The following is a 25201-nucleotide window of genomic DNA, read 5'->3' on the forward strand; positions in this document are numbered from 1 at the left end:
GTATCACGTTCTGTAATATCCCCGGGTTAACCGCAAAAGCGCTAGAAACCCAGACCGGAAGTGCACAGAGCTGGAAGAATCATGGCAGAGAAGGTTTCAGCGTTGGTCCCAGCCCTCCTGCCCTCATGTGTCACCTGCAGCAGCCGAGGCTGGGTATGGGCCTCGGACCCAGCCCGCCCCATGCTCACCTTCCTGCCACCTCTGAGCGCTTGGCTGGAGTGTGGTCAGGGGGCCCAGAGTGGGCTGCAGGACGAGAGGTGTACTCAGTCGTTCAGAGGGCTGCTTGCCAGCTCACCTGCTTGTGAGCCTGGGCCCCAACTCCAGCCACTGCAGACCCTGGGCAGACAAGATCCCACCCCCACCCCAGCACAGGTGTGGGCAGGTGCGTCTGGGCGCCTGGGCTAGCCACCTCCCCTTACCTTCTGTTCAAAGCTGTCTGGGGTCAGGAAGAAGCTATGCAGAGGCACGAAGTAACCCTCCAGGAGCCCCATGAGCAGCACCAGGTACACCCCATCTGCAAACTGGAGTGAGAGACAGGTTGTTGGGGGGCAAGGTGCCACCCAGAATATAGGAGTGGCTGGGAAAGGTGGAGGTGGGCTTGGGTTTCAAAACCTAGAATCTGGGACAGCTTGGGGTCTCTGCCTGTCCAGATATCATCATGTGAGTATCAACTCTGTTCTTCTCTCTCCCTCTCTCTCTCTCTCTCTCATGCTCTAACATGTGAATGTTCTGAAGTTTCCTGAATAAAAGTCCAAAGTACCTGAAAGCCATGCTCAGTTCTTTTGTTGGGATAATAATATATGACGAAACTTTTAATATTGGGAGACGAGCGGTGACCTCTCTTAGCCCTTAAACAAGGTGAAAGCACTGGGTCCCCATGCCTTCCTTCCCAGTCACGCCCTAGCCAGGGGTGGCAGTCTCCAGGCTGACTCCTCCAAGAGACCTTTCCAGACAGGAGTCTGGCAGCAGGTGAGGGTCAGTGGGCTGCAGCAGGTCAGCTCACAGCAACTGCACCCCTCCTGTCATCTGGCTGATCCAGTGGGGGTAGATAGTATAATGGTTATGCAAAGAGACTCTCATGCCTGAGGCACCCAAATCCCAGGTTCAATTCCCCACCTCCTCCCCACCCCCATGACCATAAGCCAGAGCTGAGCAGCATTCTGGCAAAATAAAGTAAAAAAGAAAAGCTTTTTCAAAAAATTAACTTAAGGGAGTCAGGCGGTAGCGCAGCGGGTTAAGCACCCGTGGCACAAAGCACAAGGACCAGCATAAGGATCCCGGTTCGAGCTCCCGACTCCCCATCTTCAGGGGAGTCACTTCACAAGCAGTGAAGCAGGTCTGCAGGTGTCTGTCTTTCTCTCCCCCTCCCTGTCTCCCCCCTCCATTTCTCTCTGTCCTATCCAACAACAACAACAACAATAATAACTACAACAATAAACAACAAGGGCAACAAAAGGGAAAATAAATAACTATTAAAAAAAATTAACTGAAGAACTCCCAAGTCCCTGGTCCTAATACCTGTTGATTTTTTTTTTTAAATTTCCTTTCAAAACATTGTGGACACTGATTATTGACCAAGCCCTGACCTGGTACAGGGTGTGTGTGTGGTGGGGGTGGGGGTTGTGTCAGGTATGGCTCCTGGGAGTTCACAGTTCAGTGGTGAGGCTAGGTAGCAGCTCCCTGATGGAGGGAAGCTTTTTGACTGCAGTGAGATGGACTAAAGTTGCCTACCCTGACTGAGTTGATGGGGGGATCTCCAGAGGTGGCTTTGCCTAGGGAGAGCTAGGCAGAGCAAGGCTACTGGAGTGATCTCTGGTCTACTGGCAGGCAGACCTGGGCCAACTCTGTCCCCACACCTCACTTTACTATTGCTCCAGAGGCAACACAGGACTGCTGTCACACACCTGAGCCCTGGGGCTGGGAAGACAGCTTAATAGTCATACAAAAGACTTTCATGCCTGAGGCTCAGAGGTCCCAGGTTCAAGCCCCAGCAGCATCAGAAGTCAGAGCTGACTAATGTTCTAGTCTCTCTGCATCTTTTTCATTAAGTAATAACAAATATCTATCCATATTCTCTATCCACACACACTATCCAAGTGAGCTATTCCTCTCGGCCTCACAGAATTTTATGAAGACGTAATTTTAATCCCCAAATCTCAGAAGAGAAGCTTTTAGCATTTTTGTTCAAGAAGACAGTGAAAACCTGGTACCCGTGTCATGTTTGTGGATCACAGAACAGAGGGATCTGACACGCCTCACAGCCTGCTTTTGTAATAAGCACATAAAAGCGACAACTAGTTTCTCTTCTTAAAAAGTGAGACAATAGAATGAACATCAGAAAATAAACAAAAGAAAAAATGCTATAAAATATTTCCATGCTTTTCAATAAATATGTGCATTTTTTATGCTTCTTATATTATTCTGTATTGCATACAATATACAAATAGCCTATTTATTGTTAAACAGAAAAGGAAAAAAAGATAAATTCTGAGTTTTGTCGTACTGAGATACTTATGTGATAGGGAAATGTACTGTGAACTATGACTTAATTTGAGAATTTCAACTTAAATAGTTGCAAGCAAATGGTTTAATTGCTGACTCATGTTTGCCTGTGATATAATTTCCAACGTGTATTTTTATCTGTGATTTTTTTTGGACACAAAATACCTTTATTGCAGAAAGATAAGAAGCAGAGGAATAAAAAATGAGATCATGGCATCCTATTTTACATTTTGCAGTGTAGGGAAACTAACATTTCACTTCTCAAGACATATAATGAACATTTTCATTGTATTCATGGGCATGCTTCTGGGCACTCACTCCTTACAACTGGTGAAACCACAGTGATGTGATTTTTTTTTGTGTGTTAAAATTGTTTTTGTTATCTTTTATTTGATACAGAAATCAAGAGGGAAGGGGGAGATAAAGAGGGAGGGAGACAGAGAAACACCCGCAGCCCTGCTTCATCACTTGCAAAGCTTTCCCTCTGCAAGTGGAGGCCAGGAACTCGAACCCAGATCCTTGTGCACTGTAAGGTGTGTGTTCAACCAGGTGCGCCACCACTCGGCCCCCCAGCAATGTGACTCTCTAAGTTAAACTTTGTTTATATTTTCAATTTTGCCAAGCAAAGGAATTCTAAGGACTGGAATTCCTGGATAAAACATGGAGTACGGGGAGTCGGGCTGTAGTGCAGCGGGTTAAGAGCAGGTGGCGCAAAGCACAAGGACTGGCATTAGGATCCCGGTTCGAACCCCGGCTCCCCACCTGCAGGGGAGTCGCTTCACAGGCGGTGAAGCAGGTCTGCAGGTGTCTGTCTTTCTCTCCCCCTCTCTGTCTTCCCCTCCTCTCTCCGTTTCTCTCTGTCCTATCCAACAACAACAACAATAATAACTACAACAATAAAACAACAAGGGCAACAAAAGGGAATAAACAAAAAAAACAAAACAAAACATGGATTACGTTTTTAATGGTTTCAATCGAAAAAATGGCCCCAGAAAAGTGAGGGATGAGGTGGGGGGAGTGAGTTTCTTATTCGTAGTTCTTGGATCCTTTGACCAAATTTGCATATGACTAGTATGGGCTCTCTTTGTTTTAATAGAATCAGTTTCTTTCAAATATATATATTCTTTCAAATATATATATATATATATAATTTACTTATTTATTCCCTTTTGTTGCCCTTATTGTTGTTATGATGTCGTCGTTGTTGGATAGGACAGAGAGAAATGGAGAGAGGAGGAGAGAAAGACAGACACCTGCAGACCTGCTTCACCGCAGGTGAGTTGACTCCCCTGCAAGTGGGGAGCCGGGGGCTCGAACCGGGATCCTCATGCCGGTCCTTGTGCTTTGCGCCACGTGCACTTAACCCGCTGCACTACCGCCCGACTCCCTCTTTCAAATATTTTTTATTTATTAATGAGAGGGAGGGAGGTAAGGAGGAGAAGAGAGAGAGAGGGTGTCACGCCAGCATTTCAGTGCTAGCAACTCAGCTTGGGAGTCTCAGGCCTGCATGTCTTGCCCTCTGCTCATCTGAGCCACCTCCCTGGCCACAGGCTTGCTTTCTTTCTTTTTAAAAAATATTTATTTATTTATTCATTCCCTTTTGTTGCCCTTGTTGTTTTATTGTTGTAGTTATCACTGTTGTCATTGGATAGGACAGAGAGAAATGGAGAGAGGAGGGGAAGACAGAGAGGGGGAGAGAAAGACAGACACCTGCAGACCTGCTTCACCGCCTGGGAAGTGACTCCCCTGCAGGTGGGGAGCCGGGGGCTCGAACTGGGAGCCTTACGTCATTTCTTGTGCTTTGTGCCACCTGCACTTAATCCACTGTGCTACTGCCCGACTCCTGGCCTTTTTTTTTTTTTAATATATGTCCCATCTTCTCTTCCTTTCCAAGTCACACATACACGTATTATTACATCCAAATGTCCCTCCCTCTTTCCACCTCTCTTTCCAGTTCCTGATGGAGCCTCTGGGTCAGCTTCCCCTATCATTTCTCCCCCACTGGGAGTATGGATCAAAATCATTTTTGGGGTGCAGAAGGTGCGAGTTCTGGCTTCTGTGATTGCTTCTCTGTTGAACATAAGTATTGGCAGGTCAGTCCGTACCTCCAGCCCCAAGTGCAACTTTTGAAAATATAAGATAGGGGAGAAAAAAAACAAAACCAAAAACCAACTCAGAAAAAGTTCATCTAGTCTACTGCTCTGAGCAGAACACAATGGCCTTCCCTGTAGGAAAAGGTCGGGATCAGTGTGAACAGTCCTCTGGGTGAGGCGGATACGGCACAATTCTTGCCGTGACTGGTGAGCGAGGCCCTGTCCCACCTCTGTGGTCGGTCACCCACCTGGGTCTCCAGTTCCGTCACCTCCAGATTCAGCTTATTCAGGTGCTTGTTCACGAACGTGATGAGTGTCTGAAAGAGAAGTACAAAGCAAGCACTTAGAGACACCCCTGCCAGTGTCTAAAAGAGGCCTCGACAGGGCCAGCTTTCATGCTGTGGTCGGAGCGGACTCTCCCAAGGGCAGGATGACGGGGAATGTCCTTGCCTGAGGTCAGGGGTCAAAGGGTAATCAGAAAGACAGACCCATGTGGTGGGTCTCCTTAGTAATTTGTTCCACCTTGTCCCACCCCTACCTTCCAGGGACCCTCTTCCCCACCTTTTTCACAACGTTGAGCTTGTCTGGTGCGTGGTCAAACAAGGTGTCAAAGGCATCACGTTCTGCAAAAGAGGGCAACGCAGAGGTGGGGTGTACAGAGCAGACTCCTGGAGGGGAGTCAGCTGAGGTGCCAACCACGAGCCTTTCAAATCCATGCAGTCAGCTACGTAGGGAATTTTGGGGATGAGGCTGGCAAGGACTCAGGAAGCTGAGTGTGTGTGGATCTGGGAGCTCATTTTTTTTTTTAAATAAATTTATCTTTATTTATTATTGGATAGAAACAGAGAAATTGAAGCTGAAATAGCTGAGCCAAGAACATAACTAGCTGAACAAGCTAAAATAGTATCAGAACAGGGTAACAAAATAGATGAACTCCAGAAAACAGTAGAGGGGAGAGAGAATAGAATCAATGAGGCTGAAGACAGAATTAGCAAGATAGAGGACAAATTAGAGACAACTAAAAAAGAAGTAAGAGATCTCAAAAAGAGATTAAGAGATTAAGATTAAGAGATACTGAAAACAACAACAGAGACCTATGGGATGACTTCAAAAGAAATAATATATGCATTATTGGCTTACCAGAGGAAGAAAGAGAGGGAGGGGAAGAAAGCATTTTTAGGACATAATAGCTGAGAACTTCTCTAGTCTAGACAACATCAAAGACATAAAGGTTCAAGAAGCCCAAAGGGTCCCAAACAGAATTAACCCAGACTTAAAGATACCAAGACACATCATATTTGAAATGGAAAGGAATAAGAATAAAGAAAGGATCCTGAAGGCTTCAAGAGAAAAACAAAGAGTCACCTACAAGGAAAACCCATAAGATGAGCAGCAGACTTCTCCATACAAACACTACAGGCCAGAAGAGAATGGCAAGATATCTGTCGAGTGCTCAATGAGAAAGACTTTCAACCAAGAATACTGTATCCTGCTAGACTGTCATTCAGACTAGATGGAGGCATAAAAACTTTCTCAGACAAGCAACAGTTAAAGGAATCAACTATCACCAACTATCTGCCCTGAAAGAAGTTCTGAAAGGTCTCCTATAAACAGTAAGGCCACCATAAACATTCCATGTATGAACACTCTAAAAATCTACAAGAGTGGTGTCAACATATCTTCAGTCTTTGATATCAATAAATGTCAATGGTCTGAATTCACCTATTAAAAGACAGAGTAGGAAGATGGATCAGAAAACACAACCCAACAATATGCTGTCTATAGGAATCCCACCTAAACAAGATAAACACAGACTCAAGGTGAAAGGATGGAAAACTATCATACAGGCCAATGGCCCACAAAAAAAGGCAGGAACAGCTATTCTCATATCTGACATGATAGACTTTAAAATAAATAAAATTTAAAAATATAGGGATGGACACTAATTAATGCTCAGTGGATGAGTCAATCAAGAGGACTTAACAATTATTAACATCTATGCACCCACTGAGAAGCCATCTAAATACATCAAACGTCTACTGAAAGAGCTACAGCAATATATTAACGGCAACACAGTCATAGTAGGGGACTTCAACACCCCACTCTCTCAACTTGACAGATAATCCAGGAAGAAAATCAATAAATACATGAGGGAGCTAAATGAGGAGATAGATAAACTAGAACAATTAGACATTTTCAGAGTCATTCACCCCAAGAAACTGGAATACACGTTTTACTCAAGTCCACATGGGTCATTCTCAAGGATAGATCATATGTTAGGCCACAAAGACAGCATCAGCAAATTCAAGAGCATTGAAATCATCCCAAGCATCTTCTCAGACCACAGTGGAATTAAACTAACACTTAACAATCAACAAAAGATTAGTAACAGTCCCAAGATGTGGACGCTCAACAATACACTTCTTAACAACTTCTGGGTCAAAGAGGAAATAAAGGAAGAAGTCAAAATGTTTCCAGAGTTCAATGAAAATGAAGACACAAGCTATCAAAATATTTGGGACACAGCTAAGGCAGGACTGAGAGGGGAGTTCATAGCCATACAAGCACACATTAGGAAACAAGAAAAGGCACATAAACAACCTGATTGCACATCTTAAAGACCTAGAGGAAGAAGAACAAAAGAACCCTAAAGCAACCAGAAGGACAGAAATCATTAAAGTCAGGGCAGAAATCAATAACACTGAAAATAGAAAACCATACAAAAGATCAAGGAAAGTAAATGTTGGTTCTTCGAAAGAGTAAACCAAATCGACAATCTTTAGCCTTTAGGGAGAAGACCCAAATAAACCGGATCATAAATGAAAGAGGAGATATCACAACAGACACCGCAGAAATTCAACATATCATGCGAGGCTCCTATGAACAACTATATGCCACCAAGCTAGAGAACCTGGAAGAAACGGACGATTTCCTAGATAGCTACCAACTTCCAAAACTAAGTAAAGAGGAAGCAGATAACATGAACAGGCCCATCACAGCTAATGAAATTGAAACAGTTATCAAAAACCTTCCCAAAAATAAAAGTCCTGGGCCAAATGGTTTTACAAATGAATTCTATAAAACCTTCAAGGAAGAGTTAATACCTCTACTTTTAAAAGTCTTCCAGAAGACTGAAGACACTGGAATACTCCCTGCCAGCTTCTATGAAGCCAACATCACTCTGATACCAAAAGCAGACAGGGATACAACCAAAAAAGAAAACTACAGACCAATATCTCTGATGAACATAGATGCGAAAATATTGAACAAAATTCTAGCCAACCGGATACAGCAGTATATCAAAAAGATTGTTATTCATGACCAAGTGGGGTTTATCCCAGGCATGCAAGTTTGGTTTAATATACATAAATCAATCAATGTGATCCACCACATCAATAAAAGCAAGACCAAAAACCACATGGTCATATCAATAAATGCAGAGAAAGCCTTTGAGAAAATACAACATCCCTTTATAATCAAAACACTACAAAAAATGGGAATAGATGGAAAATTCCTGAAGATAGTGGAGTCTATATATAGCAAACCTACAGCCAACATCAGACTCAATGGTGAAAAACTGGAAGCATTTCCCCTCAGATCAGGTACTAGACAGGGCTGCCCACTATCACCATTACTATTCAACATAGTGTTGGAAGTTCTTGCCATAGCAATCAGGCAGGAGCAAGGAATTAAAAGGATACAGATTGGAAGAGAAGAAGTCAAACTCTCTCTATTTGCAGATGACATGACAGTACACATAGAAAAACCTAAGGAATCCAGCAAGAAGTTTTTGGAAATCATCAGGCAGTACAGTAAGGTGTCAGGCTACAAAATTAACATTCAAAAGTCAGTGGCATTCCTCTATAGAAACACTAGAAGAATATGAAATCCAGAAATCAATTCCTTTTACTACAGCAACAAAACCAATCAAATATCTAGGAATAAACCTAACCAAAAAAAGTGAAAGACTTGTATACTGAAAATTATGAGTCACTACTCAAGGAAATTAAAAAAGACACAAAGAAGTGGAAAGATATCCCATGTTCATGAGTTGGCAGAATTAATATAATCAAATGAATATACTACCCAGAGCCATCTACAAATTTAATGCTATCCCTATCAAGATCCCAAGCACATTTTTTAGGAGAATAGAACAAATGCTACAAATGTTTATCTGGAACCAGAAAAGACCTAGAATTGCTAAAACAATCTTGAGAAGAAAGAACAGAACTGGAGGCATCACACCCCCAGATCTCAAATTGTATTATAGGGCCAGTGTCATCAATGAGCCCCAGAGGGCTCATTCTTACTCCTGGGGCCTCTGTATTTTTCGTGTGTGTGTGCACATGGCCGTGTCTGTGTCCGCCCTGTGTCAGTGTTTTTAGGGCTTTGGAGTGGGAGCGGGTGCTCTGTCAAGCTGTTTTACATGGAATAGTTTTTCTTTTTTTGCCTCCAGGATTATCACTGGAGCTCGGTGCCTGCACTATAAGTCCACTGCTCCTGGCGGCCATTTTTTCCCATTTTATTGAACAGAGCAGAGAGAAACTGAGAGGAGAGGGATGTAGAGAGGGAGAGACACCTGGAGACTTGCTTCACTGGTTGTAAAGCACCCCCCCCCACCCCCCGAAGGTGGGGAGAGGGGGTTTGAACCCGGATCCTTGCACGGGTCCTTGGGCTTAGTGCTGCGTGTGCTTAACCCGGTGTGTCACATGGATTAATTGTCCAGCTAATTATTTGTATCTCGTGGCATCATGGCTCTGTCACGGTTTTAAAATGTTTTCTGTGTCTTTGCAGAGGTAGAATGTTATCCAAATACCAAGTCCATTTGCTCCCTGGTTTTGAAAACCAGACACCCAAGACAAACATCCTGGTTGATGGTGCAGATAAGGAGACCGGGAGCCAGGGAGCCCCGCATGGAGTGTGAGCTCCTCCTCTCTCTACGGGGTCACTTCAGTCCTCGCATCTGTCTGCCCTCCTCTCCTATGGAAGGTCATCTGGAGGCTAAACTTCCCTCACGTATGTCCTGGGGAAGGAGGACATATGTCTGTGCATGTGCCTTGTGACCTGAGGTGGCTGAGGACCTGAGTTGTTACTGGAATAAATGCTTTTCTTTTCTTTTCTTTCTTTTCCTTTCTTTTCTTTTTTTCTTCTTCTTCTTCTTTTTTTTTTTTTTTTTTGCCTCCAGGGCTATCACTGTGGCTCAGTGCCAGCACTACTAATCCACTGCTCCTGGTGGCCATTATTTTTCCATTTTATTGGCTAGGACAGAGAGATAATGAGAGAGGAGCAGGGGAGATAGAGAGGGAGACACCTGCAGACCTGCTTCGCTGCTTGTGAAGCATTCCCCTTGCAGGTAAGAAAACAGCAAAGCAAGGTCCCCTGCCCCCATGAGAATTTCCTTGTTATAGTCAGTCCCCTCCCCCCCTGAGATGTGAGCTAGTGGAAAGGATCCCAGGCAGGTAATGAGAAGTTCCTTCAAGAGGAAGCTGGGCCTGCGGCTTCATAGCTATAGGAGTCTCTCCTCTCCTCTCTCTCTCTCTCTTTTACCAAAGCATTGCTCTGCTCTGGTTTATGGTACTGGTGGCAGCAGTGGGGGAATTGAACCTGGGACTTTGGAACCTCAGGCCCAAGAGTCTCTTTGCATAACCATTATGCTATCTACTTCCCCCAGCTCTTCTTTTCTTTTTTTATTCAGGGCCCGAAGGCTAAATCTGAGACTGCCTGAGAGGTGACTGTGACCTCTGACACTCACACTTTGCAAACACCCCTCCAAAGTCCTGAGAAGCAAGAGGCAAAGGTGGGGAGGCTTCCCCTGCCGGGGCCGCACAGAGACCCTCAAGGGAGGGGCGAGTCTCTCGGTGCCCACATCCAGCCCCTTCTCCTTCAGCTCTCCAGTGTGCTTGGAACTAGCCAGCCTGCAGATGCACAGGGATCTCCAGGAGCCCCGGCAATGCCTGTGGCCTGGCTCCTTCCACGAGGACCCTACCGCTCGCTGGCCTGCCTGTCCCACCAGTAAGCTGCCCCCCCCTGCAAGGCAAGCCCTGACACCGGGCACAGACAGGGGTGCAGGAAGCAAGCTCTTGCTAGCTGCTGCAGAGTGAACCACACTCCCAAGACAGCCACCTGCACCAGAGGACGATCTCCTGTGACTCACCATGCCTTCCGGAAAGAGCCCTGCAGAAAAGGAGAAAGAAAGGGACATGAGTCTTCTCTCCTAGCTTGTGGTCAACGAGTCCAAAACGCTACCTTCCTGGGAGTTTTTATTCTACCAAAGATCTCCAGTTATTGAGTTTTTAGGCACATTACCATTTATTCCCCCCCCACACACACATACACACACAATGCAAATATATGGCATTTATACAAAGTCTGCTTCTTGGGGCTGGGTGGTGGCATACCTGTCTAAGTGCACATGTTACAATGCTCAAGGATCCAGGTTCAAGCCCCTGGTCCCCACTTGCAAAGGGAAAGCTTCACCAGGCTGCAAGTGTCTCTCTGTCTCTCTCCCTCTCTATATCTCTCTTCCTCCTGATTTCAGACTGTCTCTATAAAATAAAGATAATATATATTATCTCTTTGACCTCTGAAACGAGAAGAGTAATGGTCAGCACCTCGGCGGAGGGTTGTGCGGATTCAGCATTTAGTACGCAGGGAGATAGACGGTAACGTGATTTCCAGTGTCGAGTAAATGCTCGGTACATTTTTTTTTTCTCAGTCTGTTTTTGGTTCTCCCTGATTTACTGCCACTAGACACCTGTGACCCACTACGTGGTCAGAAGCAGGTGGAAGGGGTTAATGGAGTTGGAATTGGCTGGTGAAAGGCCAGGCCTGGAGGAATCCTCCGTTCCCAGCAGACCTGACCCAGGAAGCTGGGCTCCTCCCGCCTCTCACAGAACCCGGGCAGGATTTGGTGTGCCGTGTGCACCCACTGCCCCCTGGCTGCAAGGGGCCAGGGCTGCCTCTGGGAGGGTCTCTCAAGGTTCTAACTGGGGGATCTGGGGCAGGTCTGAAAGGCTTGCACCCCTGGGTCCTCTGGAAGCAGACGCATCAAAAGGGTGTGTGTGTGTGTCCATCAGCCATGCCAGGGTATAGGGAGTGAGTTTCTTTTTTTTTTAATTTTAAAAAAAAATTATTTATTTATTTGATTTGGATAGAGACAGAAAAAATTGAGAGAGGAGGAGGAGAGAGAGAGAGGAAGAGAGACAGAGAGACGCCTGCAGACCTGCTTCATCACCTGTGAAGCAACTCCCTTGCAGGTGGGGAGCCGGGGGCTCGAGCCGGGAGTGAGTTTCTTAGAACTCAGGCAAGAATTGGAACTTGTGGTTCAGCTGCCAAAGGAAAAGACCAGCGGGGTCAAAACAGAGGCCAAGGGTGCCTGGGCAGCTGCCGTACTGTCTCTCTCTCATCCCTGGTCCCGCGAATGCTCTCCACACCGAGGTGGAGGAGTCCCACTGACTGAGAGAGGCTCCCAGGCTCGGCGTAAGGGCTGCAGTCTGTGTTTGATCTCAGGTTTCTGCTCTTCTTACTTTGTTGTCTTGTTCAGGGAACAGAGAAGCCTGCAAGCCAGGCTTTGCCTGTGGCCAGGGCTCAGGGCTGCCCTGTGAACCTGCCCCTCACCCCAGCCCCACACCTTCATCATCCTGCTCTTGGGGCCTTGAAGCTTTGCCCGTCACCTCCCACAGGGTATACTTCTTGCATGGTCTGAACTTCCAATTTCTTAATGTAGATGAAAGAAAGAAAACACCCTCTTCCAACACACACACATACACACACACACACACACACACACACACACACACACACACACACACATCTAAGGTAGAGGGCTTTTGGGGTCAGGACACATGACCACATTAATCAGATTCAGAAAAGGGAGAAAAATATCCTTTTGAAAGTGAACGATTTAAGATTTAAATGCAGCCTCGTGTATACGGCACGATGACTTCATGCCGGTCAGTGGGCTTTTCTCTCTTTCTTTCTTTTTTCTTTTTGAGCACCCTTTTTTCCTGGAGTGCCACAAAATCAGAATTTTCGATCGCTGCTAATTCCCTCTCCCGACTTCCCCACCCAAGTTTGTACCTTAAGCATTGAGAGGCATGTTTTGAATGCATGGAAAAAGGCTAAACTCTAATCATTGGCTGAAGTCTAATCCCTCTTGCAATCCCAATAAATGAAAACTAAATATCAGCAAATGGATGAATTTCGGAGAAACATCTGTGTTCCATTACAGAATCGCTGGCAACAATGGTGTTGACATACTCTGTGTTACCAGTTATCTCCTCTTGGATTTGCCGAGACTGGAGGATTCCTTCTCGTTTCTGAAATGGGTGGGGAGGAGAAGAGGGAAAAAAAAACATGTTTTAGAAAAATACAGAACAAAGCAAAACGGATGAGCATTCCTGATATTGAAAAACAAGACAAAACAAACAAACTGGCGATCCTTTCAAAATAAATCTAGAGACAAGTGAAAACTGGAAGTGAACCAGACTTTTGGTCACCCGGGACTGGACTGTGCCACTCGCATGTAAGTGCAATTAGTGTTCAGTCCAAATAAGTAGGCTGTTTCTTGGAGGGGGATCTTTTCCCTTCTTTATTGGAAGACGTTCTGTTGGAAGCAAACTGTTAGCCTCCTGGAGTAATCCGCAGTAAACCAAGTGGAAATGAAGGCCAGGGTGTGTCTGCCCTTCAGCTGGGACCACGGAAGGGGCTGAGCTAGAGACACTGAAGCCAACTTGGAGAATTCAAGTGGAGGGAGAGTTGTGGTTTATTATTATTATTATTATTTTTCCTCCTCCAGGGTTATTGCTGGGCTCGGTGCCTGCACCATGAATCCACCGCTCCTGGAGGCCATTTTTCCCCCCTTTTGTTGCCCTTGTTGTAGCTTCGTTGTGGTTATTATTATTGCCCTTGTTGACGCAATTTGTTGTTGGATAGGACAGAGAGAAATGGAGAGAGGAGGGGAAGACAGAGAAGGGGGAGAGAAAGACAGACACCTGCAGACCTGCTTCACCGCCTGTGAAGCGACTCCCCTGCAGGTGGGGAGCCGGGGGCTTGAACCGGGATCCTTACTCCGGTTCCTGCGCTTTGTGCCACATGCGCTTAACCCACTGCGCCACCGCCCGACCTTATTATTATTATTTTATTTTAATGGATAAATATGGATGTTTTAAAATAAGTAAGTGCTTGGGGGCTGGGGAGTGGCGCACTGGGTTAAACACACGTAGCACAAAGCTCAAGGGCTGGCGCAAGGATCCTGGACCAGCAGGGGTAGCTTCACAGGCGGTGAAGCAGGTCTGCAGGTGTCTGTCTTTCTCTCTCCCTATCTTCCCCTCTTCTCTCTCTCTCTTTTTTTTTTTTGCCTGGGTGATTGCTGGGCTCGGTGCCTGCACCATGAACCCACCGCTCCTGGAGGCCATTTTTTCCCCTTTTGTTGCCCTTGTTGTTGTAGCCTTGTTGGGGTTATTATTGTTGTTGTTGATGTTGTTCCATTCATTGTTGGATAGGACACAGAGAAATGGAGAGAGGAGGGGAAGACAGAGAGGGGAGAAAGACAGACACCTGCAGACCTGCTTCACTGCCTGTGAAGTGACTCCCCTGCAGGTGGGGAGCCGGGGGCTCGAACTGGGATCCTTATGCCGGTCCCTGCGCTTTGCGCCACGTGCGCTTAACCCGCTGCGCTACCGCCTGACCCCCCTCCCTCTTCTCTTAATTTCTCTCTGTCCTATACAAGGTTTAAAAAAGGGGAAAAAATGGCTTCCAGGAGCAGCAGATTCATAGTGGAGGCACTGAGCCCCAAGGATAACCCTGGAGGCACACACACACATACTCTCTCTCTCTCTCTCTCTCTCTCTCTCTCTCTATATATATATATATATATATATATAAAGTGCTTCAGTCTTCAGGTAACAAACTTACTTACCCACCTACCCACTCATCCATCCATATGCCACCTTCGTAACCCTCTCTAGTGATCTGTCTTCTTTATTTCATGAATCAGTGTCTTCTGTGTACACAACCCCCTCCCACCCACCCTGGCTGGATTTAGAGAGCACATCGTGGATTCGATGGTTCCCATCTTTGTACGATACAGTGGGATATGCTGGGTGAGGCAGGTATGAGAATGTGAAATCCTAACCAGCCCTGGTTTGTCCCTGACGCCCCAGCCCAGCCACTATGAACAGCACCTATCACTCTCCCCAGGTGTCTTGGACAGGGGCTGGGCAGTGGCACAGAGTGCGTATGCTAGAGGCTGCGAGGACCCAGGTTCAATCCCCTGGTCTCCAACTGCAAGGGGAAGCTTCATCGGCACTTCAAGTGTCTCTCCCTCTCTCTCTACCTCTCGTCTCTCTCCATTTCTTTCCTCTGTCTCTACCCAATAAACACTGTGTGTGTGTGTGTGTGTGTGTGTGTGTGTGTGTGTGTAGAAAAGAGATGTTATCTTAAAAAAAAGTATCATAGATAATAACATGTGGTTATGCTGAGTGAGAATAAGAACGAACACTTTCCACTTTAATCAGGAGAAATTGTCTCCTGATTGGAGAGGAGGACCTTGAGCTGGCATAGAATTTGACTGGACACAGAGGAGAGACCATACCCCTGGGAAGAAACAGCATGATTCAGGAGGGTCGTTCGGAAGTTGGCTGCCATTAATCAACTCAACAGGGAATTGCTGAGAGTTTAGATCTCATTATATGAACACGAGAATCAAGGAGGGTGTGCTCAAACTTAGGAAGGCTGGAAAGGCCTGAGGAGAGAGACTCCTTTGATCAGACCACTTTGCAGTAGTTACCAGGCACTCAGGACAGGGTGGTCTGGGCCTGGCAAATGAGTGTCTGAAAGGATCCTTCAAGCAGTAGTGTCTCAGTTAAAATCTGCCTTTCAGTCAATTGACCTTCTTGCGAAAACTTTCAGAGCCTTTTATTTTACATTCCCAGTGACCACAGAAAAAAAAAGTGTCCTTGCAGAATACTTCTATAGAAGGCAAGGTAGAGCTGGATAAAGGCCAGAGTGTATCTGGATTCAATTAAGAATGGACTATCAAAACAAAAAAGAAGTCATGAAAAAAAATCAAGATACCCTTTTATTGGGATCAAATGCGGACAGATCAGGACAACCCCTCCTTTTTCAAATTCAGCTTTAAACATGTAAAAGGTTCACATGTGGCTCATGGACTCTGTCTCCCTGTCACGTGAGGCCATTGACAGGCCTGAAACCTCCTCTTCAGCTTTCTGCAGAATCAAAAATGTTTGCAGCATGGGATAGAAACCCGGGGGAAAACCCTAGCAGCCGGTCTCTGATGCACCTCGACCTGTGGTTGTTCCCTGCAAGATTCTGGTGTCTATCCAGTCAGTGACTCAGAGTCAGCTCCGAGTCCTGCTTCTGTGTAACTCCATAAAGCAAAACACCTCTTGCAAAAGCTGAGCTGCATTGATGCCATTTGATGGAACATGTCCTCTTTTCTCCCCTGTGCTCACACAACTGCCTATAGCAAAAATAAAGCCAATACCACCCTTCCGATGGCCGGTAACTGAGCTCGAAACAAGGCGTGTGATGTGGGTCGACAGGGACCACTGGTTCAGACTTGGAAAGAAGGTCCTCTTCTGCTGCTCCAATCTTGAGCGACAGTTTTACATTTAATGAGATTCAGATATTATCTTAAAAATAGAGAAAGAGAGAAGAAACGAAAGAGGGAGAATACAAAAGAGATGGCCTGGATCAGCTCAGAAGATGCTTGTACCAGGATGCTGGCCACACATCTGTAACAGACATAAAACGCTTAGCTCTGTGCTTGACGCAGCCGAGTGCTCTGTAAATCAGGCCAATGAGTCCTTCTCAGTCAGCTGCATCTCATATCTGAACCGCACACATTCATAGAGACTGCGGGCTTCTCAGTACTGCTTATGGCCACGGTGCTACATTCTGACTGTGCCCCCGGGTGGCTCACAAGATCAGTGCTCAGAAGGCTGGAAGAAGGGCTTTCTCCTTAGGAGGCGTCTGACAGAGGAATAAGACCGCCAGCTCCTTCACTCCTATGAACATCTGGTGCCTGGAAGTCCTTGTGAAGACCTTTTTTTTTTTTTTTTTGCTGCTTCCAGGGTTATTGCTGGGGCTCAGTGCCTGCACCATGAATCCACTGCTCCTGGAGGCCATCCCCCCCCCCCCTTTTGTTGCCCTTGTTGTTGTAGCCTTGTTGTGGATATTATTGTTATTGGTGATGTCGTTCGTTGTTGGATAGGACAGAGAGAAATGGAGAGAGGAGGGGAAGACTGAGAGGGGGAGAGAAAGATAGACCCCTGCAGATCTGCTTCACCGCCTGTGAAGCGACTGCCCTGCAGGTGGGGAGCCAGGGGGGGCTCGAACTGGGATCCTTATGCCGGTCCCTGTGCCTTTTATCCTGGATACCGGCCTAGCCCCATTAGGCCAAGTTCACCAGCCTTTGAGTCTCTTTCTCACCAAGGGATGGCGGAACTGCCAAGTTGTTTCTATTCCAGAGTGCTGGGTGACCAGGGAACTGCTTACAAAGAAGGGCTCTCTCTCTCTCTCTCTCTCTCTCTCTCTCTCTCATGCTTATTTGGAAAAGAACAGAAATAAGCAAACACACAAAATTATGTCCTTCTACTAAACAGGCATAAAGTCAGAAAATAAAATGAAATTTGAGGGCCTAGTGGGGTTAAGGGGAGAGTGAGAGTCACGGGGAGAGAGAGCACACCCTCACTGTGGAAGTCACACAGCCACATGAGCGTGGGGATTCCATCCAATAATCTGGAAAAGATGACGTGACATCCAGCTGAGTGCTGCTCTGGGCACATGAAAAGCAACGGTGCCCTCAACACAGGCAAGGCCATTTGTGTCACATTCTCCCTCTCTCTCTCTCTCTCTCTCTCTCTCACACACACACACACACACACACACACACACACACACTCACACACACACACACACTGATACTTGGATGGATGACTCTTAGTGGCTTGCAGCCCCCCACACACACACATGTGGATATGTCTTCTCCTGACCTTATTTCATCTCTTTTTCTATTTTTTTTATTAGTGATTTAATATTGATTTACAACATTACAAGATAACAGGGCTACAACTCCCCCCCTCCCATCCCACCATCCGAGTTCTGGATCCTTAGTCCCTCCACTGGAAAATCCAGCAGTTCTAAGGTGGCAGATAAGAGTTAACTATTATTTCTATAATTATTTGTCTATATTTGTATCGATCTGCCCACCCCCCCCCCCCCGCGACGGGCCCATCTTCTCTGCCTTCCCAAGTCACACAAACCCCCTTCTACTACACCCAAATACCCTCCCTTCCCCCCCCCTTCTTTCTCTGGGTCCTGATGGAGCTGGAGTTCAGAGCCATCTGGTCACCTTTCTCCCTATCATTTCTCCGCACTGGGAATATGGATCAAAATGATTTTTGGGGTGCAGAAGGTGGAAGGTCTGCTTTTCATATGCCTCCCTAGGTCTCGAATAGCCAAGGACATCTGTCCTGGACACTGGTCTGGCCCCATAAGGCAAAGCTGACCAGTGCTTAGCAAAGCAGGCTACCCAGTGAGCTTAGTGTTCGTGGGACCTCGGCCACAACACCTCTCTCAGGCTGCATCCGCTTAGTGTTGTCTGTCTTACCTGGACCACAACCACTTGGATAGAGACATGGTCTGGGAGTCGGATGGGTGCCCGGAAATACTGGGACAGAGCAACCAGCAGGTGCAAGATGGCTACCAGGCTCTTGGCATGAACGGCTGAAATCAAAGATGGTAGGAAAGTTAGAGTATCTGCTTCCAAGCTCTGGGCAGATACAGACAGTCACAATGGAGCAAGACCGTATGCAATGTCTGTTTTATTCAATAAAATAAGCTTGATCACCACAGATCTTTCCTAGGGACCAGTGACTTTTTGCATTGGAAATTTTCGTTTGTTTGTTTGTTTTACCAGAACCCTGCTCAGCTCTGGCTTATGGTGGTGCAGGGGATTGAACCTGGGACTTTGGAGCTTCAGGCATGAGAGGCCCTTTGAATAATCATTATGCTGTCTCCCCTCCACCCTGCATTGGAGTTTTCTGGATCATGTTCTTGCTAGGTTTCTTTCTTTCTCTCTCTCTCTCTCTCTCTCTCTCTCTTTCTTTCTCTCAAATTAAAAAAATTTTTTTTTAACCAGAGTACTGCTTAGATCTGGTTTATGGTGATAGGAGGGGGGGAGAGGGGGACTGAACCTGGGACTTTAGAGCCTCAGGCATGAGAGTCTCTTTGCATAACCATGATGCTATCTACCCCCATCCTTCTTGCTAGATTTCCAAGGCAGTGCCTTTCTGATGTAATCTAGTGATCCTGCTGAGACCTGGACTACTGCTGAACTCAGTCAGACCAGCCCCCCCAGCCCCCCATAATGGTGTTTACTCTATTTTGGTAACACAAGCATGTCTGCTCTCTGCAGTGCCCTCCTTCCACCTGACTAGGAACTCTGGGTTACCACTACTTCCCTTCTCTCTTTCCAAGTTCTTTTAAAAATGTTTTATTTAATGAGAGAAATACACACACACACACACACACACACACACACACACACACATGGGCAGAGAGAGAGAAAGAGGCAGAGGCAGAGGCAGAGAGAGAGGAGAGCAGGAGAGCTCCTGGCACACAGCAGCTGTTCAGCAATGAGTTGAACACAAAGCAGGCCTTCAGTCAGTGGACACTGAGTCAGGAATACTGAGTGATCTAAAGCATTGTGACCTTGAAGAAAGGCATGAGAGACATCTAAATAGTCTTGCTGTCCTCTCTCTTTCTCTCTTACTTTTTTTTTAAAAAAAAGAGTTTGTTTATTTATGAGAAAGATAGAAAGAGAGAGAAAGAACCAGACATCACTCTGGTACACGTGCTGCCGGGGATTGAACTTGGGACCTCATGCTTGAGAGTCCAAAGCTTTACCACTGCGCCACCTCCCGGACCACTCTCTTTCTCTCTTACTTTTTTAAAGTTCTTTTAAAACCATTTACAGAGAGAGAGAGAGAGAGAGAGATGTTTAGGAGCCATCCCAGGGCACTGCTCAGCTCTGACTTAACGGCAGGCAGCAAACCTGGGACTTCAGAGCCCCAGGCGTGAGAGTTCTTTTTGCAGAAGCATTCTGCTATCTCCCGGGGTCCTTGCCATTCTTCTGAGAGCCGCACACAGTCAGTGTAGGCAGTGCCCCTTGGGGAGTGTCTGGGAGCTGGTGTCAGTGACTCAGTGGGCCTCTGCGACTACTGAGCTGAGAGTTGGAGATGCTAACAGAGACTGAAATGGCTTGGTAAAAGTTCACAGCTCCCGCTCAAGCTGCTGCTGTGTGCCAGGAGCTCTGCCCACAGGACCGCACAGCCTGCCTCCTCCTGGGTAGGTAGACTTAGTCCTTGTTTGCTGTATTGCACCAGAGTAAAAGACTGTGGGGGAGGAGGGCTCAGGTCCTGGCAGACAGAGGAGGACCTAGTGGGGTTTGAATTGTTATGTGAAAAACTGAGAAATGTTACACATGAAATGTTATTGTATTTTATTTAACTGTTGACTGGAAACCATTAATTCCCCAATAAAGAAATAAAAAAAAAAAAAAAGAATTTTCCCTACTTGTGAAAATGAGAGGAATGAGACTCACTCGGCCTTAGGGAGCCTGCCCGAGGCCATGCAGCCTAGAGAGGAATCATCCAGTTGTCAGAACAGAACACAAACTCATCTGGGGGACCGTGTGGGGCCTCACTACCTCCCGGCCTTCCTTCTTCCTCAGCTCGGCCATGACCCATGAAGTTTCCCTTGTGTGGGTGTTCCCTGCCCTGAGGTGACCTCCCACGAGGGCTTTAACAGAGCCCTCACACAGGATAAAGTGTGCCCTCTGCTAGATGAGATAGTCACCGTCCCCTTCTTCCTCTTCTTTTTTTTTTAATATTTATTATTTATTCCCTTTTGTTGCCCTTGTTGGTTTATTGTTGTAGTTATTATTGAGGCTGTTGTTGTTGGATAGGACAGAGAGAATTGGAGAGAGGAGGGGAAGACAGAGAGGGGGAGAGAAAGACAGACACCTGCAGACCTGCTTCACCGCCTGTGAGGCGACTCCCCTGCAGGTGGGGAGCCGGGGGCTTGAACCGGGATCCTTCTGCTGGTCTTTGCGCTTTGCACCACGTGCGCTTAACCCGCTGTGCTACCGCCTGACTCCCCACTGTCCCCTTCTTTTCTCTGTTTTTTTTTTGATAGTCAGGAAGAAATTGAGAGGAGAAAGGAAGACAAGACACAGAAGGAGAGAAACACAGACACTAGCAGCCTTTGTGAGGTTCATCCCTGGAGATGGGAAGGTGGGCTTGAGCCTGTTACCATTCACAGGTGTGCTTAACCGAGTGCGCCCGATCCTTTCCTTTCTCTTTTCTTTCCTCTTCTTTTCTTTTTTTCCTCCTTCTTTCTCTTTCAAATATTTATTTATTAATGGAGGAGAGAGAGAGAGAACCAGAGCATTATTCTGGCACATGGGATGCTGGGAATCAAACTCGGGACCTCATGCTTGAGAGTCTAACACTTTATCCATTGTGCTACCTCCCAGGCCAGAGTTTGGCTTTGTCCATCCACTCTTTCTGCCCTACAGGTCATTTTTGCTCAAGGAAGCCATTTCAGTCTCTTAAGCACACACACAATGTGTACAGAGATGTTCATTTTTGTGTTTTATCATTTCCAAAATCTGGGAAACATGTTTAAGCAAAGGAATAGTTGAGACTAGTGTTTTTTTTTTTTTTGCGTCCAGGGTTACTGCTGGGGTTCGGTGCCTGCACTACAAGCCCACTGCTCTTGGAGACCATTTTCCCCCTTTTGTTGCCCTTGTTGTTATTCTTATTATTGTTACTGCTGCCATTGCTGTCAAACAATTATCACTGTCTTCATCAACATGACATGTGCATACAATAGAAAAGTATTGTGCATTGGTAATAGCAATATGGCTGTTTGGCTCTGAAGTAGCATAAAGGTTGTTGTAAAAGGCAGTAGCCTTAAAGTTCCCTTTTTATGCAGAAGTTTTTAAGTTCCTTTTAGTATAAGTTGCTTGTAGTGTGAGATGGAAAATTCCTTGTCCTTTCCCCCTTGAAGAACAGGACCTAATCAGTAAGCCACTGGTTGTTTACCAAGACCCTGCAAACAGGCAGAGCTTATCAGGGCCTTTGCACTAGGAAATTATTTTCTAGGAAGGGGCAGCTGATGGCGGGGGATGCGGTGACCCTACCTGGCTAGATTCTATTGGTTGTGTGATTTTGCAATGTTTGAAACTAGTCCACGCTTTGCTATGAATGGATCATGCTTTTGCTAAGTTTGAAATGATTGGATTTTGTGTTTTCTATAGCCTGTTACTGGATGTAGGTTGATAAGGTGATGTGCTCCCCCTCCCTGAATTCCTATAAACTGTGTGGTTTGAGCCTTGTTCAGGGTCGAGCTGGTAGACTGCTGTCAGTCACCACTCGGCCCGGATTCGAATTCGTGAATAAACGTCTTTTGCTTCCTTGCAGTGGATGGTGGTTTGATTTTTGCTCACTAACAGTTATGCAAAAAGCCTTTCATGCCTGAGGCCCCAAGGCCCCAAGTACAATCCCCAGCACCACCATAAACCAGAGCTGAGCAGTGCTCTGGTAAAAAAGAAGTGCAGCTGTAAGCCCCATCCAGTCATGTGATGTTGAAGAGAAAGTAGAGATGACAGCATCTGACTTATACGCACTATATGCTTACGTGCATAACCATACAGAGAAATAGATCTTTACACAGAGCACACGTGGAAGCATGTATGAGTGGTCAAGACTTCGAAAGAAATACAAGTAAAACGAAAATAGTCATGCTGGGAGACAGTTTTAAAAGAGCCGGTGGTGGCGCACCTGGCTAAGCGCACACACTAATTACAGTGCATAAGGGGCTGGGTTCAAACCCTCGGGCCCCATCTATAAGAGGATAAGCTTCAGGAGTGGTGAAGCAGGTCTACAGGTGCCTGTCTCTCTCCCTCCTTTCCCCCTTCCTTCTAAATTTCAAATAAAGTTAAAAAAGAGAAACTATATATATATATAAAAAAGAAAGTAGTTTTAATTTTTATTATTTCAAAATCCCTTTTAGGGTAAGAAAAAAATGTCATCATGTGTGTGTGTGTGTGTTCTACACTACAAAATTCTCCACGTATGATTTCGCCACTAGAGGCTGACTTCCATATATATGAAATAAAAAGATTGTACGGGAAAAACTAGAACTCTGAAAGAATGCCTTGTGTACTCAGCTAAGTACCTTGATCTGAAATGAAGGGCTGCCATCAGGCCCTCACAACCAGCGGAGGTAGTAGAGAGGAAGGACAGAGATTTCCCCCAGGAATTGTCCCTGTCACATTCCTTAAGGAAGACTCCAGTGACACTTGTAAAGCCAGCTGGAGGGAACTGGCTCCTGAGATCATCATTTCCTCTGCCTGGGTAGAGGTCAACGCTTGACGTCTCGTCACCCAATCTGGTCCCCTACGCCTACACTGAACTTCTCTGTTCCAGTCTCTTGGAAACAGAGCTGGCAGTCAGCTGAGGTAAAGAACAAACACCTCATCACAGACCCCTGCGAGCGTCAACCCGGCTTTGACCTAGCACGTTATGATTGGGCCCTCCTCAATCGCTATCGAACAGGCCATGGCCGGTGCGCCGCTATGTTCCATCGCTGGGGAGCCAGAGACGATCCGAACTGCCCCTGCGGCTACAGACAGACTATGACACACATAGTCAACGACTGCCACCTCTCCAGATTCAAAGGAGGTCTCGAAACTTTACATCAGGCTCAACCTGATGCTGTTGACTGGCTACGGAAGAAGGGCAAACACTAGAAGAAGAAGGTAGAGGTAGAGAGCATAATGGTTATGCAAAGAGATTCTCATGCCTGAGGCTCCAAAGTCCCAGATTCAATTCCCCACCACTCCTCTCCCACCACTATAAGCCAGAGCTGAGCAGTGCTCTGGTTTTAAAAAAAAAAAAAAAAAGCATTCTCTTTGCCCTAGCAATTCTGGAGAGCTAGCAGATCACAAATATGTCAAGAGAAGAAAGACATTCTTGTGGACTCTATCTGACAACTAGCAGAAGGCTGGTGGATACCTAGAAGGGAGATGTCAATGCAGTTTGAAGGATCCCACAAACTAGAAGCAGCCACTGCAAGTCGTAACTACAAAGACCACATAGGAATGCAAAAGAGATGTCGTATTAAGGGAAAGTAGCGAGGTGTAGGGGTATATATACCTTGGCCACGTGAAGATGTGCCTGGGTATGCCCAGTAGTGGGGAAAAAGGTGAAAGCGGCTGGGTGATAGCTGGTAACAGGAGTGATACTCTGACACATTTCCTTGAAGAAGTGAAAATATAAACTGAACAAGTCACGTCAAGACACCGGAGACACGGGTTTAAAAATGGCTTTCAGAAAGTCCACACTTGTGTGTTTTAGTCTTACTGAAATTGTGTTTTCTAATGTAAAAGGAGGGAGGCAGACAGAGGTCTGCCCATATTTAGAGGTGAGGAACTAGGGTTGAGATAACAGAACAGGAAGCTTTTTTTTTCTTATAGGAGGAGAGACCAGAACACTGTTCTATCATAAACAATATTGAACCTAGGACCTCAGGCATGCAAAGAATGTGTTCTCCCTGCCTGGCCATCTTCCTGGCTTTGAAGTAGGGATCTGCATTCGAGGATTTCAATGTTCACTGCATTTTCTAAGCCAGTGAACAAGCCAGCAGCCACCCCACCCCCAAGGCTATAAGCCTTCATCCCCTGGATACAGACTAGACCCAGGGCCCAGAGGCCTCTGTCCTCTGCCCTCAGGCGTCTCCCTGTGCTCACCAGAGGATGCCCTGTTCTGAGCTCTGTACTCTACGTGACAGTTTATCAAGCAGTGTGAGCAAAGGCGTAATTATGCTGAAGGAGGTACGTGGCGTCTTGCCACCAAAGCCAGGTATCAGAAACCTGCTAAAGAGATTGCCACTGGACGCTGCCAGCTCTCTAAATCGAGAGGTAAAAAGACTCTTATTTTATTTCCTAAGCTCTAAAGGCATTCTTTGAGAGGGGAGCAGGGGTGTCTTCTTAAACTGTACTGAAGTATAGGACTTGACCCCTTAATACAAAGGTAAACGCGCACACACACACAAAACTCATATTTTGATGACAAACAAAACAGCTTTGAAGTCTCTATAGGGGAGTTGTTGCTAATAGATTCAACTAATATGATACAATTTTCTTAAAAGTATTATTTCTTATGAGAGCTAGAGGGTCCAGAGCATCTCTCCAGTCCCTGTGATCCTGGAGTCACACTGGGAGCCTCAGACATGCAAGTCCTGTGCTCTGCCCTGTTCCAGCTGGCCGTGGCCACTGCGGGCTGATTCTGAAACGCGCCCACAAAGTTGCGATTAGACACGCAGAATGCTAAGGCAGTAAAAGAACAGTTTATGTTTTCTGAGATCCTGAGCTGTCCTTGTGGGGAAGCCTGAACTGAAAAATCCTTCCATCTTCAGGATCCAGGGAAAAGGAGAGGAGAGGAGAGGAGGGGAGGGGGGGGAGGGGAGGGGAGGGGAGGAAAAGGAAAACTGTTGGGACTATGTGTGAGCCTGAC

General features: G+C 46.3%; 1 protein-coding gene across 1 annotated transcript in view; it reads right to left on the reverse strand.

Moving 5' to 3' along the window:
* Positions 1-371: 371 nt before the first annotated feature.
* Positions 372-25201, reverse strand: part of PARVA (parvin alpha) — a 48816-nt gene continuing 23986 nt past the window's right edge. Inside the window, exons 5-10 of the mRNA XM_060184474.1 lie at positions 18229-18344; positions 12855-12913; positions 10750-10769; positions 5157-5218; positions 4844-4912; positions 372-521 (exon numbers count right to left, since the gene is read on the reverse strand). Of these exons, the coding sequence (XP_060040457.1) occupies positions 402-521; positions 4844-4912; positions 5157-5218; positions 10750-10769; positions 12855-12913; positions 18229-18344 (446 nt within the window). The 3' untranslated portion in view covers positions 372-401. The remainder of the gene's footprint in view (positions 522-4843; positions 4913-5156; positions 5219-10749; positions 10770-12854; positions 12914-18228; positions 18345-25201) is intronic.

The sequence above is a fragment of the Erinaceus europaeus genome, unplaced genomic scaffold (assembly GCF_950295315.1).
Source record: "Erinaceus europaeus unplaced genomic scaffold, mEriEur2.1 scaffold_668, whole genome shotgun sequence".
NCBI lineage: Eukaryota > Metazoa > Chordata > Mammalia > Eulipotyphla > Erinaceidae > Erinaceus > Erinaceus europaeus.